Genomic DNA, 18,387 nt, shown 5'->3' on the forward strand with positions numbered 1-18,387 from the left:
TCGATTTATTCACGCTCGTAACAACTTGAAAATTTAAAGATGAAAGTTTTAACTATATTTCGTCAACACATTAGTTTAAACTATAGCGAGTCACTCTATAATTTGGGTAGAAATTATACTATACTACATTTGACAATAAAAAAAAAAACGTAAGTTGCAAGTATGGTATACAAAATATAGCATGTGTAGTCGTTCAATGTGTACAAGACATGTATGATGTTTCAAACACTGTTTTATTAGTTTCGGAGTGACATTGATATCTCGTGACCAAAAATGGCATCCGATCATTTTAAATGTATGGTTATCGTTTAGGGTTTAGGACTTCGGGTATAGGGTTTAGGGTATGTGGTTCAAATATATGGTTGCTGTTTAATTTTTCAACATTTATGGTCTTTGATGATATTCCAAACATTGTAAGATAAATATACTCAATGAATTAGATCGTTTAACTAATACAAGTTTTATATGATGTTCCGAGATGTGATCAACTCATTCTGGAGTGAAATCGAGACCCCATAATCCAAAATGTCATGCCGCCATTTTAAATGATTAGGTATCGTTTCAACTAATTTCATATCCATTTCACTTTGTTTTCATTCATATGCATATGAAAATGAACGGATGGAAGTTTTAGTTACATTTAGACTTGAGTATCGATACAAAGTTCAAGTGATAAATATCAACACTATTGTTCTGTAAGTAAATTGTATTAGACTTAAATGTGAACTATATAAAGTTCATGCGATAGTAGCCAACAATATTATTTCGCGGAAAAATTACACTAGAATTTACTGGAAATGAAGATAAGAAACTTGAACTTCATTATATTTTATTATGAGTTAAAATGCTCAATAAATTAGATTATTTAACTTGGCAACGTCTTTTAAGATATTCTAAAATACAATTGACTAGTTTTAAAATGAAATTGAGGCATCTTTTTTATTTTATTTTATTTTTTTTTTTTTTTCCAAAACAACATGCCATCGTTTTAAATGGCTAGATACTATTTCAACTATTTTTGCATTAGCATCACTTTATATTCACTCGTGTTCATATGAAAATGAACATATGCAAGTTTTTCACTAAATTGAATGCCAGCTTTGCTACAGAAGTTTTTCTAATAGTGACCAACAACATTGTTTCATAAGTAAAGCAAGGTAGACTTTACTATGAACGAAGATAAGTAATCAAATTCCATTATGTTTCAATTACAAGATAACATACTTTATAAATTAGCTCGTTTAGCTTGTAAAAAACTTTTAAGATGTTCCAAAATATGAGTGATTAGTTTAGGAGAGATATAGAGACTTTGCGACCAAAACAACATGCCATCATTTTAAATGGCTAGATACCATTTCAACCATTTTTGCATTAGCTTCACTTTATATTTACTCGTGTCCATATGAAAATGAACAAATGCAAGTTTTTCACTAAATTGAATACCAGCTTTGATACAAAAGTTTTTCTGATAGTGACCAACAACATTGTTTCATACGTAAAGTAAAGTAGACTCACTATGAACGAAGATAAGTAATCAAATTCCATTGTGTTTCAATTACGAGATAACATACTTAATAAATTAGCTCGTTTAACTTGTAAAAATCTTTTAAGGTGTTCCAAAATATGATCGATTAGTTTAGGAGAGATACAGAGACTTTGTGACCCAAAATGATATGCCGTCATTTTAAATGGCTAGATACGATTTCAAATTGTAATGGTCATCTGATTGCTGAATTTCTTGTTTTGGAAGTTATATTAGTTGATGTGAAAAGTATTGGAGCGAAAATTCTAATTTATTCTTGATACTTCCACTAAAACGACATAGTTCCACTTTCAGATCTATATAAACAGCATGACGCCATTTTTCCTTGCATGTATGATGAAGTTACCTACTACCAACCATCATATCCTGGAAGCAACTTCACCACTACAAAATGTGCATAGGGATACGAAAGGTCATCAATTTTAACACAATACAATAAACATCACAATAAGAAAAATAACTACCTTTTCTACTTCTGAATTGTCAGCTTTCATTCTTAATTTATTGTATGTTAGTACAAACTACAACCTTCAAACTAGCAAATCAAATGATAAATTTAAATAAAATTTAGAAGGCAACAATAAGTTACATTTCGATCTCACTCAAAATAAGGATGATTCTTTCACTAGTCTTTGGCATCTCTTTGTAAGGATATGATCTTAGTACTTGATTCCAAAACTATTATATTTTTCAGTGAACATCATATAACTTCGTTCCCAAAAAATAAAGCTTCCAAAGGGAACTCTCTAGTCAATGTTTTGCGTTTGATCACATATTCAATGGGAATATTCAAACAAGTGTTCCATTTCAACAATTAAAAAATATAAAATGATCATGTTAAATAAGCTATAAACAAATATTAAAAATCTACCATAATACTTAGTGGGCTAATGTAAGAAGTGTTGGAATGAATATGGTAGAGTCTATTCTTGTTACTTTCATTAAAATGGTAAAGAACCAAGTGATAACTTGTTCAGTATACTTTTGTTACTTTCATTAAAACGGCAAGGTACCATTTTCAGAAATAGATAACGACAAGACGACATTATGCTTAGTGCACCTTTAACAACATATGCAATAACATGGAAAGCAAGTCATTTCACATGTACATTGAGAAAAATCAAAAATACCCTTTTTTTTATCTCAATAATCTAATAACATAATACCAATTATAGATGTAACCAAACCAAACTCGTCAAATGGATGACATAAGTCTGAATCTTGAAAGTAATATCCAATATAGTTTATATGCCAGAATACCTTCATAAAACAACTTTCAACTAATGTAAAATATATTCCCCTTTTCATAGAACCACGGTATACACTAACCAATAAATTCATAGGCATAACAAAAAATCAATGCAAGTGGAACATATGTTAATTCGACCTGTAAATCCACTATGGAAGGAGCTTCAATTTCCCCCATTTTGGTTGCTAGTGATAAACAAGCTACGGTTAACAACTGAAATCCCCATGCCCAACCTTTCAAGAAACACCAAGAAAATTGTGACAAATGAATAATGAAGATAATAAGAATTTAATTACTATAAAACAAAATGGCATTTCAATTGGGAACTCATATGCAGCTCATACACAAATTGAAGTCGGTCGATGTAATTTATAATCAAACACAAATATAATGCTCCAAATATATTGTGAGCATGAGCCTGAAAAGATCAATTAACACAACTCATTGATAAAAAAATAATAATTGCATTTATAAAATGAGAGAAATAGAGAGTTGAACAAAATGCTCAACATCAACGAAGATAATTATATCGCCCAATAGAACATTAAATGAATGAATTATCATAAAATACAGCAAATCCAATGAGCGCCTCATTTTCAGCCCCCTTTTTGGATGAAAACTCATTAATGAAGGAGAACCCCATTTTTAGAAAATTGATGAGAAAAATCAACAAGCACTAAAAGAGCATTAGAGATGAAAATGAAAAACAGATGCTAATCAATGGAGAAATCAAATGAATTTGATCCAAGAAACATGAGGAAAATCAAAACCAGTTGATTGATTGAACAAATGATCAAGAAAAAATCAAACAAATCTCAAAATAATCACTTCACCTTGCACACCCAATCATAAACCTATCTTCTTTCACCCATATTCGAATCTCCAGTCGTGAGTCTACTAAGATAATCATTTCTGGACAGGTGTTCCGTTCTCCCTCAACCATCAAACCTATGCTCTCTTCATTCACACAAGGAAAATGAACCAATGGCTCAGAATCTGGTTCACCATTGACAAAGATACAAAAATTCGAGAGTATTAGACATACAAATTGTCCACATGAGATTTGCCTAGTCTCCTCTGCCAACAACAAATGGAAATCTGCCCAAGTAAAATTCAAGAGTGCTTATGCCTAAACTAACTTGGAGGAAGGGATTATCGCCTTTGAGAGAGGAGAGGAATTTAGGATTGAAGGGTTTCAATCAATTTGGCTAAGGGAGAAAGGAAAATTTACTGTGATGGAATGAGGGTAGTTTAGGTAGTTTATTAATTTTGAATTAAAATATTTATTTTAAAACTTTAAATCCAGTCAAAGGCTAAAATTCCAAAGCATATTATGAAATAGGCTATTTAATCCAATTTCCATAGTTGGAAAATAGGAGATGCGGACAAAACTTAAGAAGAAAGAACCAGTAAGTAAAACTCAATACATAGTCATTTTTTAGAGATAGGTGACACAAAATTAAGAGAGAGATATCAAAATACTAAATAACACTGAAATAAAGGCATTTGCGTAAGCAAGAATCAATTGTAGTCGTCAATCTTTGCTTCTCCCGCAAACGTTCTTTTTCTTTCTTCTCTTATGCTCTCTGTTCGACTTTCTTGTATAGAAAGATTAGTTTTTGTTCACTACTGGTATTCTTTCACCATTTTTATAATAAAAAATGTGTAAATAAAGATTAGTTTTTGTTCAGTTATCAACAATTCTTTTTGAGTTTTGACACAAATCTCGATTTCGCGTCAACAAAATTAACAAGCAGTGTGTGTATATATATTCCTCGAGAAAGACGACGAGGAGAGATAAAATGTCGGGATGGAGGAGACTAAGAGACATAGCATTGAAGGCATCGAAGAGAGGTAATCAGCACCAGGTGCAGTTGCAGAAGCGGGGTTTTGTGAATTGCCTTCACGTGGGCTCTTATGTCAAACGGAGAGAATCTTTGATTGGAGTGCAGGAGAGGTACAAGTGGAACCGCGGTGGCGCTGGCGATGAGTTTCAAACTCGGAAAATTAAGGCTGAGGCAAATTGCCCACGTTGCTCCAAGCAAATGGATCTACTCTTTACAAACCGGCCCCATCATCTAATTCCGCCCTCTTCCAACCCCGATTCCTCTTTCGATTATATCGATGCAACTTCTAATACTACCACTGCGAATGCTAATGAAAACAGTAATAATAGTAACTCGAAAGGTGGAGGAGTATGTGGAGGAGGTAATGCTTTCCAAGCGTTGAATATGTGCCCCAATTGTAAGACGGCTTATTACTTTAGGCCATACAAGATGTCGCCTCTTCAGGGAAGTTTCATTGAGATTGGGACTGTCAAAAGCAAGAAGTCAAATTCGGAAAAGAAATTGGCGGAAGCTGAAGATTATGGGAGGAGGATTCGAGCATCATTTTGGGAGACATTGAAGTCATATGGCAGTGAGCCACCAGAGAACTGGCCTCCTCCGCCATCTCCATCTGGAAATGGGCTGGCTGTCCATGCACCACCTGGACCTCCTTTTGCTCCTGGCATTAATCTGATAAGGGCATCGGGTAATGAGGGCAATGGTGGCAGTGGAAATGATGGTCGCAATGGTGGTGGTACTAACGAAGAGAAAAGCAGCTGGGGTGGGTCTAAACTTGGTAAAAGTTTACCCACGCCAAAGGAGATCTGCAAGGGACTTGACAAGTTTGTCATCGGCCAGGAACGTGCTAAAAAGGTTCTTACTTTGTTGCTTCAATGTGAACATTCATTCATTGGTTATGCATAAAACTCTATTTGCTCGCACTGCCAAAACAATACTCATTCATGCTCAAAAGTCATAACTAGACTGGTCAAATTGTAATCGTCATCCAAATGCCAAAACCAGGGCTAATTTAGTGTTTGTTTGGGAGATATTATTTGAAGTGAAAAATGAATTTTTTGGGAGAAAATACAGAAAAAAGTTATTGGTACATGTACAAAATTATTTTATTGGGATAATGTGTTGTTAAAAATGAGTTAGAAAAATGATTTCCAAATAAGTTTTGCCAAACAAACTTTAGATTTATTCAATGTCACAAATGGTGATTCTGTTGAATATATTTTTTTCGGATTATTGAAGTTGTTTTCTATTTACATTACAAGATTCTGAACTGCACATTTTTATTACTATCTTTCTGGAAGTCGTATTCATCAGTCATTTGCAGCCAGGCTGATGCATATTTTACCATTTAATACTTTATTTCTTTTTATCTTTCTCTTTTTGCAGCCAGGCTGATGCATATTTTACCATTTAATACTTTATTTCTTTTTATCTTTCTCTTTGGTTGTTTAGAGCATTCTGTTTTGCTTAACTATCTCTATAGCATTTCCCTGCAAATTTTCCTCCGATATTCCTATCCCAATTAACTTTTTGAGCCTCATATTTTCATGGTTGATGTTTCCAGGTGCTTTCAGTGGCTGTTTATAACCACTACAAAAGGATATATAATGCGTCCTTTCAGAAAGGGTTAGTGATATGTTGTATCTCTGTTCATTCATATATGGGCCCAGTAGGCTAAAGGCCAACAATGATGTGTTTTTACCCCATGTCATATTTTTCAAAATATGTCTACCAGTGGCCTTTTATGTCTTGTTTATGCTTTGAAATTCTGTAAGTCGATACTAGGTCAGAAGCTGAATCAGTTAGAGTAGATGATGATGACAATATCGAATTGGAAAAGAGCAATGTGCTTTTGATGGGCCCTACTGGCTCAGGTAACCTCACCTGTGACTTCCATTGAAATTGGTTTGGCTTAGCTATTTATATTAGATGGATGATATTAAGTGACATGACCTTTTGTCTTAAATAAGCTGTGAAAATGTTGGCTGTTTCTGTTGAACAGGTAAAACGCTGCTCGCGAAAACCCTTGCTCGTTTTGTGAATGTGCCTTTTGTGATTGCAGATGCAACAACTTTGACACAGGCAATTGCTTAAATCCATTTTTTCATTTTTTTTTAAGAATATAACATTTATGTACCCTTGCAAGCTATGAGAACATTCCTTTAGTTTACATGTTAAGTTTCATTGGTGAAATTCGATTAAATTGTTTGTTCTTGTCAACAATACCGTACGTTTCACTCCATGTCCTAACACAATTGCAATTGTAAACATGCATTTTATTGCTATGAAATGCTAGCCTTCTAAGGTAACAGAGAAATTTGAGTTTTGTGGCACGAGTGGAATTTTTTATACCCTTCCCCATCTGACTTTACAGCTATTATCTTCTGGTTTTGTACCTTTTCCCAATGTCTTCAATAAATCTTAAAATACCATAGCTATTTTGCAGGCTGGTTACGTTGGTGAAGATGTTGAATCGATATTGCAAAAATTGTTCACGGTATTAGTCTATTACTTTTTCTTTATATTTGGCATTGGTTGCACAAATTCAAGTTGTTTCTTGTAAAATTCATGTATAGGGTTTTTATACAAGCAATGGCAAACCTTGTTGATTTATCAGGCTTGGCTTTTATGCTTAAGCTTCACTGCTTCAAGAAGCCAACAACATTCCGAAAATCTTCCCTTTTTGGTGCTGTGGATGTAACAATTAGTATGTGACTGTGACCGGAATTCTTTAGTTTTGGTTTTAGAAATAGAAAAACTGTGCATTACAGAAATTTAATTTTGTGCATCTTGCTGTTTTACCATGTTAATGTCATATGTTATCTCGTCGGATGCTGAAGATATTATGGATCTTGTATGGTCTTGTCATGACTTCACTTTATCATGATAAAACTAGCGTCCATTAACCTTTCATTTTATTAGCTCACAAGTTGGTAAAATCAGTCATCTTCTTGGAGATGGTTTGTATGTGTTTAAGTTGATATGTTAGTGTATTTATTTCAGCTTTGCCTGCTAATCCTCATATGCATTTACCATTGTGCTTCATTTTGCAAATTTTCTATTCCGTATACATTTATTGATGAAACCAGCTAGCTGACCTTTCAACTTTGGGATGGAGGTTGCTGAGTTTAATGTACAAGCTGCACAACAAGGGATGGTTTATATTGATGAAGTTGACAAGATAATTAAGAAGGTTCTTGTCTTTCTCGTTTTCCTTGTAGGATTTTCTTCTTTATATGAATATGGTTCTAGATTCCAATCAGCCTTTCTGTATTGTTTGTGCTATATTCAAGGCCGAGAGCTTAAACACCAGCAGAGATGTTTCTGGTGAAGGTGTTCAGCAGGCACTACTGAAAATGCTAGAAGGGACTGTGAGTAACAGTGGTCTTACTTGTTGCAAATGATTGGTGATTATTTGTGTAATTATTTGTTTGATGCATATACCCATATGCACACGAATGTACACAATTATTTTCTATATGATTGTGTACAATGAAGCAGGCTATTCAGGGAGGGCTAGGCGATCGGCTTGTACAGGGATCATTTGCTTTTGTTCATTTAACAAATGACCCTTCATGAACATAACTATTGGGCTTGTTTAGCAAAAGATCTGAGTTTGAGTATGAAGAAACTTGTTCTGCTTGTATGTTTCAGTAAATACACATAAAGTGGCTTTCTTAATTAATAGAGTGCTTCCTAATGCCATTTATATACAGCTACCAGATAAGAAAAAGTGGAGAATTGTAGGAAAGACCCGACTTGTTCAACTAGACCTTTTACATTTGTCTGCAGTTTCTCTCTCTCTCTCCCTCCCTCCTCCTCCTTGTCCTCACAGAAGCCTCCAAAAGCAAAGAATTATTCTGAGATGAATGTGGAACATAAAATTTAAATAAACAAATCTGCCCCCACACTAACAACTTAAATATTTATATAAGGCGGTTCGACAGAGTAACGGAATAGCACAGATTAGCAAGAGTCTCTTGAGTTCAAGTCTTCTTGTTACCTATTTATGAAAATTTTGCCATGAGTCACACGTTTGTTGAAAAAAAATGAATTCATCCTAAGAGGCGGGACTTAGAAATATTGACTCAATTTTTTTAACAATACAATTATCACTTTACTCCCAAATTAAAAACAAATGGTAGGTTTTTTAATTAAATAAAAAAGAAGGGTAACTTTTTGAATCACTATAATTTACAATTTTACCTCAATTATAAATCAAACTTGTAAAGGAAGCTAAATCATTTCTTTTCCAATTGCATTAGTCGAAAATAAGCATAAAAAATTTATTATTTTAGATTTACTAAATTTAAAAAGTAAAAATAAAAATAAAAATAGTATTTTTATCAACGTGTCGGAGCTTTTCAGAAAATCGCATGTCGGTGTGTCCGACATGTGTCGTGTTGGACATTCGTGTTCGTGTTGGTTCTTCTTAGTTTAGGATTATAGGAATACAAACGCAACTCAACCTGATTATAAATCTTTTAGTGTATTGTGCTGATTGTTTACTTCAGTTGCATTTTGCTTAGCATATTTAGTGGTACATTGGTAATGTTTGTTCTTGTTGCAAATTCAGTAATTATGAGAAATGGCTCTTCTGAACGACCTCGTCTGTTATATTGTCGGAGTTCGTGTTCAATGGAGTTCGGTCAAAGTTAGCTATTGAAAGTTCATTTATTTGTTTGCTCAGGTCTGCAAGCATTCTTGGGGCCCCAATTTTCTAATCTATTTATTTATGAATTAAAAGGCTGTTTAGATCTCATACTGAGACTAGTTAAATTTCTTTTCTTTTCTTTTTCAAACTTCTTCACCTATTTCCTTTGTTGAAAGAGACCTGTCACAGAACTTACCCTATCATTATCGCCTCCAGAAGTCCTTCCTCCACTCTCTTGCTACATTCCTAACCTTTTCCCCAGAACTTACCCTATTTCTAGTTGCTGAGCAGATTTTACATCCCTGTTTCACCTAAAATGTTTGCAAGCAACTGTTCTTTAGTACAGTGCTTTCTCAATTTCACATACTTCCTAAACCCACCCCCAAATCTAGCCTACTGGTGACGTTGGATGGAATCTATGAATCTATAACTATTAAAATTTTTGAATTTTTAAAGAGCAAGGTACTGCGCATCTAAACATATGAATTTTTCCGTTGTTCTATTGATTATACATGATCGTTTAAAATTGCACATACTTGTTGAATTGTTTATGCATCTGTAGAAACATCTGACATTTTCAACTTTCATGAAGTAAATCATGGTCCATTTTTCTCTTTAAGGCGCCATTTATTTTAGATTTTGATCAGCTTTAGTGATTATTTGATGTAATCAGAATATACTTTTTACTTTCAGATAGTAAATGTTCCAGAAAAGGGGGCAAGAAAGCATCCTCGAGGTGATCATATTCAGGTATTATAGTTCAATCGTCTGTTGTTCTTTGAAAGTAGTTGCTGTCGTCTCCCCACTCTAGACTTCATTTCTATTCTATCTCACAATTGTTGTATAGTGCTAAAATTGGCACTGTGGATCAATCAAATATTATAATTTTTTTTCTTGAAAAGAGAAAACTTAAAATAAACAAACTTTTAATTCATCCCTTGAGGAGTCATCTTAGTAAGAATATTATTTAAGGTTGGACAAAACTCTCGAATCGAATTGGACCGAACCGGACCTGACCCAAAACGAACAGTTTTTCTTAATTTAAATACCCGAATGAGTATTTGAAAAGAAAACAAACGGGTTTGGTTTGGTTCTAGACCAAGAACCGAATAAGAATCAAATCTTCCTATATTTTTAATTTATTTATCTTAAATAAGTTAAATTATTTTATTTTTTCAAAATAAATTTGCTAACTAATTAATTTAGCTTCAGCCCAAAATATAATTTTCCTATTTCTAATTTCCAACCCAAATTCAACTTAATCAAGTTGACCTAAATTTTACACAAACCTATTACTCTATCATAGTGCAATTTCTACAATTTTGGAAAAAAACAAATTGGAAGTTTGGCTACGTCTCTCTTCATTATTGTGAGCTCGCTATCTTCCTCTTCCAATATTTTAGCAATCGAATCTATAAAAAAATTCAAAAAATAGCCACAAAAGATACTTAAGATTAGGTCACATTATTTTGTAAGAGTTAAAATTGAACATATCATTAGTTGAATTAATGCAGCGTTGTTGTAACTATTAAAAAAATAAATTAATTACTATATAGAAACTTAGGAACCGAACCCGAACGGCTCCATAATTAAATTTGGACCGAACCGTATCCAACCCTAATATTATTAATGAATAAATCAAAATTGAGGCAATAAAAGGTAAAACTTGAGAGGGAGAGATTGGTGGCAGAAACGGTTCAAAGAAAATAAAAATAATATAAATATTTCTTCTGCATTGCATTAATCTTAAAATTTAAAACAATAGTTTCCTTTCTCTCTTTTCATTACTGGTGTTTTCGGCGTGGAGCATTGTATATATGTTGTGATACCAACTTAAGTGTGTGTGAGAAATGAATCGTGACAAGTCAACCAATGTATAATGAAAGCATCTGCCACACAATTTTTTCATGGTAGAAAAATTATAGAAAGTAAGCATCAAGAGACGATGTTCCCATTTCTGATTCTATTTAAGGGGCCATGTTCCAATCACGTGTCTATGAGAGAGAGAGAGAGAGAGAGAGAGAGAGAGAGAGAGAGAGAGTGCATTGCAGCAGTAGTGCTATTTCGTGTTATATTGGTTTATTCACACAATATACTATGGGTAGAACCACCAAGTCATGTTCAAGGTTTTATTTTTTTTTTTATTTTTTTATTATTATTATTTTTTCCCCTCTTCATGATAGATCTTTCTTGATGATGTATACTGCTACGCTAAGCATGAATTCAACTGTCTTTCTATGTTTGTCAGATAGATACAAAAGACATCCTTTTCATTTGTGGAGGAGCATTTAATGATTTGGAGAAAACTATTTCTGAAAGGTGATGCTTGCACTTTGCCACGTCCTTGTCTGGAAGATGCCCTGTTAAATAGAATTATTACTTGTGGCTTGTGGAATCTGATGATCCTAAAAGTGTAATCTTTTTCTTTTTCTGCCAGGCAGCAGGATTCATCAATTGGGTTTGGAGCTCCTGTTCGTGCTAATATGAGAGCAGGTGGAGTGGTTGATGATGCTGTAACGGCATCCTTACTAGAATCTGTAAGGTTAAGGACCCTTGAATCTCTAAGATTTATGCCTGCTTACATGAAACTGTACGCCACAATAAGCTCTTAGCTATATGCCTGTCATGAAAAGAAATTTAATATTTTCAGGTGGAAAGTAGTGATCTTATTGCATATGGCCTCATACCAGAATTTATTGGGCGCTTCCCTATTTTGGTTAGTTTGTCTGCTCTTACAGAGAACCAACTTGTTCAGGTAAAAGCGATAGCTCTGCTTACTATTTCAGTGTGTTTTGTTGTTTACTCTTTTTCAATCATCCTATGTATGCACAAATGTAATATACATATATCTGAATATGCATAGCTTGCCTGTCAAAAAAAATGTATTTGCAAATGAATCAGAAGTGCAAAAATGCATCTCTCTTGGATAGTATATAAGATTTTCCTTGCTATTGTTGGTGGCTAGAATGAAGTTTTGAACTTTCTACCCCATTCATGCTTATACACGAAGGCCTAAAATAGGTAGACATGCATCTCCTATCCACACTTTTGGAGGGCCAATCTAATATTGACTCTTTTCCTTAATCATGTCTTTATAATGAGAGATAGAGTTGAAAGGGATAAATGTTATTATTATTCTCTAAATTGAAGAATATCTAGTTGCTTGTCGGTTGGTAGGAGGAAACTAGAATGGAATGGGGAGATTCTTAAGTACTTGCATGTTTTACTCCATTAATGTTTTTATGTTGTTTTAAGTTTTTCTAGTCTTTTGAAGGATTTACATACCTTTCATTGTTTCATTCCCTTCTCCTTCGGAGATAGATGTTCATATATTTCCCTCAACATTTTTCGACCATATGTCTATTTTAACTCGAGCCTTATGAATGAGACTTTGATTATATATCTCTTATTTTATCTTTGAAAGTATTTAATTCTCCTTATTCCCAAACCACAAGAAAAGGCTAGAGAAAGAGAGAGAGGAGAAGGCGGAGGGAGATAATCCCCCTACGTTACTTAGTAGCTGTAGATCACGTTTAGTGAAGCTTTTGAAAAGTTTTATTTATTGTTTGTTAGAATGCTTTCCTTATCTTTCAAAGTCATGATAGCTGTGATTCAACATCCACGTTTATTATCTTGATATTAAGTCCTTGTTTGATCCCCATTTTGGGGGAAATAATGCATTTTGAATAGTAGATTGATGAAGAATGTATGGTTAAAAATTTAAAAAAAAAAATTGAATTTGCGTGTAATTTTATTTTATTGAAGTATGTGTGGTTGAAAATGAGTTTTAAAAAAATGAATTTTTAGAAGAATGGGAATCAAATAGGGGCTAAATGTTTTGGTTTTTGTTATATGTGTGTAGTATATTTCGTAAGTTCAAATCATAAATTTCGGTGTAATTTCATTATTATGAAAAACATTATAACAGAAGGCAGTAGTTGTCAATTATTAACAATATTTTACATGTATTATAAGTTTCCATAGTATTATATATTTTCAATAATAAATCTATAGTTGTCAACTATTAACATGATTTTAAATGTATTAAAAGTTTCAACAGTATGTTCTTTTTTCAATAATACAACTCTAATTGTCAGCTAATTTAAGACTATAGTTGTCAATTATTTAATACTATATCTATTTCCAATAATAAATGTGAAGTGTGTAGTTATCTATGTATTATCTTTAAAAAATGTTTTCTTTCTTTGAAATTATTAATTAATAAATATTATCTATTTTCAATAAATTTTTGTATTGACAATAGTTATCTATTACTTAAAAAATTGTCATTTATTGTCAATAAAAATGAGTTTTAGAAGAGTTTAAAACCAATAAAATCCTTCCTTTTCATGTGTCCTAATGTGTCAAATACATATCGTAAATTTTAAAAATATAAAAAATATGCACTTAGTATTAGAGCGTGTCCAATAGTACCTTAGTTAGGATACATCTTCGTACACAATACACAATAAGTTTACACGTATTAGTGCTTCTTAGTGCAGACAATTCTAGTAGAAATTATTATTTACTACTAGTTTTAGAATTTAATTATTATTTGTTTTGTTATTTTTGAGTTGATAGTAGTTCTAATTCTATTAAGAGTAGACAGTTGGATTTCTTTTGCTTTAAGTATATCTATTCCTTTTCTTAGTCTACTATGATCAGGAGATTAGCAATGTCTATAAGAGGGCTAAACTTGTTTTTAAATACAACTCAAATACATTATATTTAGTTAAACAAACAATATTCTCAATCTTTTAGCTTTTATCATTTTTTACAAGATTCAATTTTCGCTTATGCACTAGTATGTTTTTATGCTGGAGAAATCTACTATCAATGTCATTTTACCTATTTCAAGGATTGATTGAAAGTAAAAATGAGAAGTAAGATTTTCATATGGTTTTTAATTTTTGAATTAGCAATAAACCAATGAATAAATTCCTAGAGAAGTGCTATGATAGGTACCACAAAAAAGTATATAATAAAGAGCGATTTCGAGTGTGATATTTAGTGGAGTAATACTAGAAAATTTCCTAATACAGTAAGTGTCGTCAATATTTCTCTTTTGAGTTCTTATCTTTTTGTGCATTGATGAATTTACCAATAATATCTAGGGTAAGGTATTTGTTGTATGTTACTCAGCATAGAGGATCATGTGATTCTAAAGAGCGATTATTCGATGTGCCTAGATTCGATTATTAGAGTAGGTTGAATGAAATAAAGAAGTGTTATGGTAATTTTATCTGTTTGGAACTCGTATTCAAAGTTAAAAGAGCAGCTCTATCAAATGATATAGACTAGCTATACTCTATGGTGTAGTGTGTTAAGCCATTGGGAAAGAATATATCCATAAGATATAATATAACGGAAGATGAGGACAGCGAGAACATGTCGTTACACTAGAATGGATATATAATATATTAGGCGACTCTTCCTTGGACCTTTTAAAAATAATTCACTTACGAAAAAATGATCTGAGGAATAAAGATCTTTGTAGTCAACCCCAAGTTAACTGAATAGTTACCAAAGTATATTAACTGAATCAGTAATAGGCCTAAAATTGGTATGTTGCTTCACAGGTGGAGACAGTATTTCAATAACGTAGGTCCTTGTGTAATGGCATCTATGCATTTATTGTTGCTTCAAAATTTTCTTTTTATTTCAATTCAGTCATGATACTCAATAGAAACCATACTGCATGAAATAATAGAGAGAGTTCATGACTAATAAACTATTTGTATATATTTTGGGGGGTAAAAAAGAGATCATTGTGGTGTTCACAAAATATAAAATCAGCTATCCACTTTTAACTTCATATTTTGTGTGATTAACACCTTAGACAAGCAAAATAAGTTTCATTGAATGAATGAAAATCTAAATCTGAAAATGAAGAAATCAGAGAATGAAATTGAATTCAATTATCGAAGATTGGATTGCGAGATAGGTGTGTATTAATGAAATCCTGCCATGAAGGCTGCTATATGTAGTTGAGGAACCTTGTAGCGTACAAGTAGTAATGTTTACAAAGCTTTCTCAATAATTTATCCTTCTATGTTGTTCTTCACTTGCCTCTGTTATTTTGTTCCTTTGTTTCTTTTTTCAATTTTTTCTGAGTTTCATTTGAAAGTTGATGTACTTAATGTTGAAGTATATCATACAAAATTATAGATCAGGGATCTCTATGTATCTGTTTCTTTATGGGAACTTGTTGACATTTTCTTTACAGGTCCTCACTGAACCAAAAAATGCTCTCGGTAAGCAGTACAAGAAATTATTTAGTATGAACAAGGTGAGCATTTTTTCTTCGTGTAGCTGGGACTCTCCCTGGCCCCTCTCCCCCGTCATTCAGGGTTTCAGTCAAATGGGTTACTACTTTCTGTGCTTATGTAAATATTCCAGGTGAAGTTACATTTCTCAGAGATAGCATTAAGACTTATTGCAAAGGCAGCAATGGCAAAAAATACTGGTGCAAGAGGTTTAAGAGCAATACTGGAAAACCTTTTAACTGATTCCATGTACGAGGTAAACCTGGCTATTGCTTGTTCTAGGCGTTGTGGCTGTCTCATTAATGTTTATTGGTCTACCAGAAACATCTTATTACTTTTCTGCCACTTCTAGTTGAAACACTATATTGCCCTGTTTAGATTCCAGATGTAAAGACTGGAAAAGATAAAGTAGATGCTGTGGTTGTTGATGATGAATCAATAGGTACAAAAGATTCCCCTGGATGTGGGGGGAAAATACTTCGTGGAGATGGTGCTTTGGAACAGTACCTTGCGAAAGCCAAATTAAAAGATCAAGAGGTATTTATCTTATTCACATCAAAATGGATTGTGTTGTGATAAGATTTTAACATCGTCATTTAACATTTTTTTCCAGGAGGGTGTTGGGACAGCTGAAGCAGAGTCTCAGGAAGGTGAATCAGAAGTCTCATCTAGAGCCATGAGCATGTAACTTTTATCTGCGTCCTCTACTAACTGTGTATACAGCGAGGCCTTTTCTTCTTTGGTGCATTGGAAAATTTACATCCATTCATAATTGGCTGTTGTACTCTTGTAAGAAATCATTTGGTTAATAGCAGATAGGTGATCAAGGATAAAAGAAAGGCATAGTATTTATCTTTCTGATTTAAGCAGTTCATTGTAGAAATTCCCATTCTATAGAGAGTTTAGCTTTTATGCTAATTAGTGTTGTACGCTCTTTTATTTAGGGAAAATTTCACGAGTAAGAGATTAAATATGTGTATATTTCAAAATTAAAAAAACAAGTTTCAAAATTCAAAAATCTGATTTTTATTAAAATTTATTTATGATTTAATTATTTAATTAATTTAATATATTTCGGTCATATATTTATATAATTTGGTTACAAATTAACAATTTAATTATTAATTTATTATTTTTTTAGTCACAAATCAGAAATTTTATGTCACAAATTATTTTACGATCACAGTTCCAAAATTTTGTCAGATTACAATTTTTTCATCGGTCACAAATCAAAAAATTAATTAGTCAGGGATTAATTTCTAGTCACAACTTATTTCTCGATTACAAATCCAAAATTTTATAGGTTATATATTATTTTTTGATCACAGATAATTTTTTTTATAGATCACAAATTATTCATTGGTCATAGAATCAAAACTTTTATTGGTCACAATTCATATATTCTTTTCAAATTATTAGACTAATTGGTCACGATTAATTTTTTTGTCACAACTTAATCAATTGTAAGTCACAGTAGCAAATTTCAGGCCACAGATTATAAATTTAGTCACAATCACATATTCAGCCACATACTATTTATCGATTAAAAATTTATCGATCATAACATAATTGGTCACAAACACTCTTTCCACCCACTGCAACACTGCCAACCACCACCTCATCAAATCCACCACGACCGCCAGCTTCACCAACGCTAAAACCACCAAAATCCCCAACAAGAAACGACCTACCACTACTCCAACAACCAAAAAAACACAACCACCACCACCCTATAAACTACAACACCACCACCGCAACCCATCGTCGCCAAAATGACCACCACACAAAACACCATCACCACCACAGGCCACCCATAGCACTGTCACCATACAAACACCATCACCACCACAGTGCTGCCCATAGCATCGTCACCACACAAACACCATCGACACCACCACGCTACCAACTACAGCAAGATCTGATCTGTATCCACCACTGTCACCACCAATACCAAATTTTCTATCATGAGTAACAACGGCGTCTCCAAAACCACCATTGTGACAGCCACCACCATTATCATACACCACAATCCATATCTCCACCACACCACCTTTGCCCAATAGTCTTCAATTTGAAAAAAATAATAATAATAATAAATAAATAAATTTACAAACACTCGACGCTGACAAATAGATCTATATCCACCATTGTCGCCTCCATGGCCACCATTGATAGATAGATCGAGTTACCGGTATAGGCTACTTCTTGTGGTGGCAGTGTTGTCGACAAATATAGCCGCCTCGCACTTCAGTAGAGGGAGGGAGGGAGATTTTTGGGTTCTGGAGGTGAGAATAGAGAAGGAATTTGAGGGTGAAATAATGTAGGGTTTGAATTGATTAGGGAAATTAATTAATTCATTTTTAAATATATTAATTTATAAAAAGAAATCTAATTTTTGAAAAATTAAACTTTGCCTATGATTTATGAAATGAAATCTTTAAATGTATTAGATTGTGTAAATTCCACTTTTATTAATCCGAGTCGGCCTTCATTGTCTGTCAAGCTAAATAAACTAGAGAAATTTTCAAAAATAACCTAAATAAAATAAATTATATAGTTTTAGTGGTCAAAATGAACGAAATGATGAATTTTGCTACTTAATCAAAAGGTTGAAGATATCTCATACTAAAAAAAATAAGTTATATTTGTTACCCTTGTTGAAGGTTAGAAATGAAGCATGCAAAAAACTCCTTGTTGGGGCAAAAAGATAAATTTATCGGCAATCTTAATAGTTAAAAACAAAAATAAAAACATTATCACTTCAAAAATAGCAGTAATGAATTAAGTTTTGCAAAATCTTTTGTTTCATAATTTTGTGATGCAAGATTTAT

At 32.8% G+C, this 18,387-nt stretch overlaps 1 protein-coding gene across 4 annotated transcripts; it reads left to right on the forward strand.

Moving 5' to 3' along the window:
- The first annotated feature begins 4,260 nt into the window (after positions 1 to 4,260).
- Positions 4,261 to 16,474, forward strand: LOC111389519 (CLP protease regulatory subunit CLPX3, mitochondrial-like). 4 transcript variants are annotated; one of them, XM_023014451.1, is made up of 15 exons: positions 4,263 to 5,491; positions 6,201 to 6,262; positions 6,422 to 6,510; positions 6,639 to 6,718; positions 7,083 to 7,133; positions 7,755 to 7,829; positions 7,930 to 8,007; positions 9,984 to 10,040; positions 11,539 to 11,609; positions 11,728 to 11,827; positions 11,941 to 12,045; positions 15,517 to 15,579; positions 15,690 to 15,812; positions 15,999 to 16,093; positions 16,170 to 16,474. In XM_023014451.1, exons 1-14 carry the CDS (start codon positions 4,595 to 4,597, stop codon positions 16,080 to 16,082), a joined length of 1,935 nt encoding a protein of 644 aa, XP_022870219.1. In that variant the 5' UTR covers positions 4,263 to 4,594; the 3' UTR covers positions 16,083 to 16,093; positions 16,170 to 16,474. The 4 variants fall into 4 exon arrangements, with proteins under 4 accessions (XP_022870220.1, XP_022870219.1, XP_022870218.1 ...); XM_023014449.1 differs by having other exon boundaries at positions 4,266 to 5,491; positions 15,935 to 16,093; XM_023014450.1 differs by lacking the exon at positions 7,930 to 8,007 and having other exon boundaries at positions 4,265 to 5,491; positions 15,935 to 16,093.
- The last annotated feature ends 1,913 nt before the right edge of the window (positions 16,475 to 18,387 follow it).

Source organism: Olea europaea, unplaced genomic scaffold (assembly GCF_002742605.1).
Source record: "Olea europaea var. sylvestris unplaced genomic scaffold, O_europaea_v1 scaffold6, whole genome shotgun sequence".
NCBI classification, from domain to species: Eukaryota; Viridiplantae; Streptophyta; class Magnoliopsida; order Lamiales; family Oleaceae; genus Olea; species Olea europaea.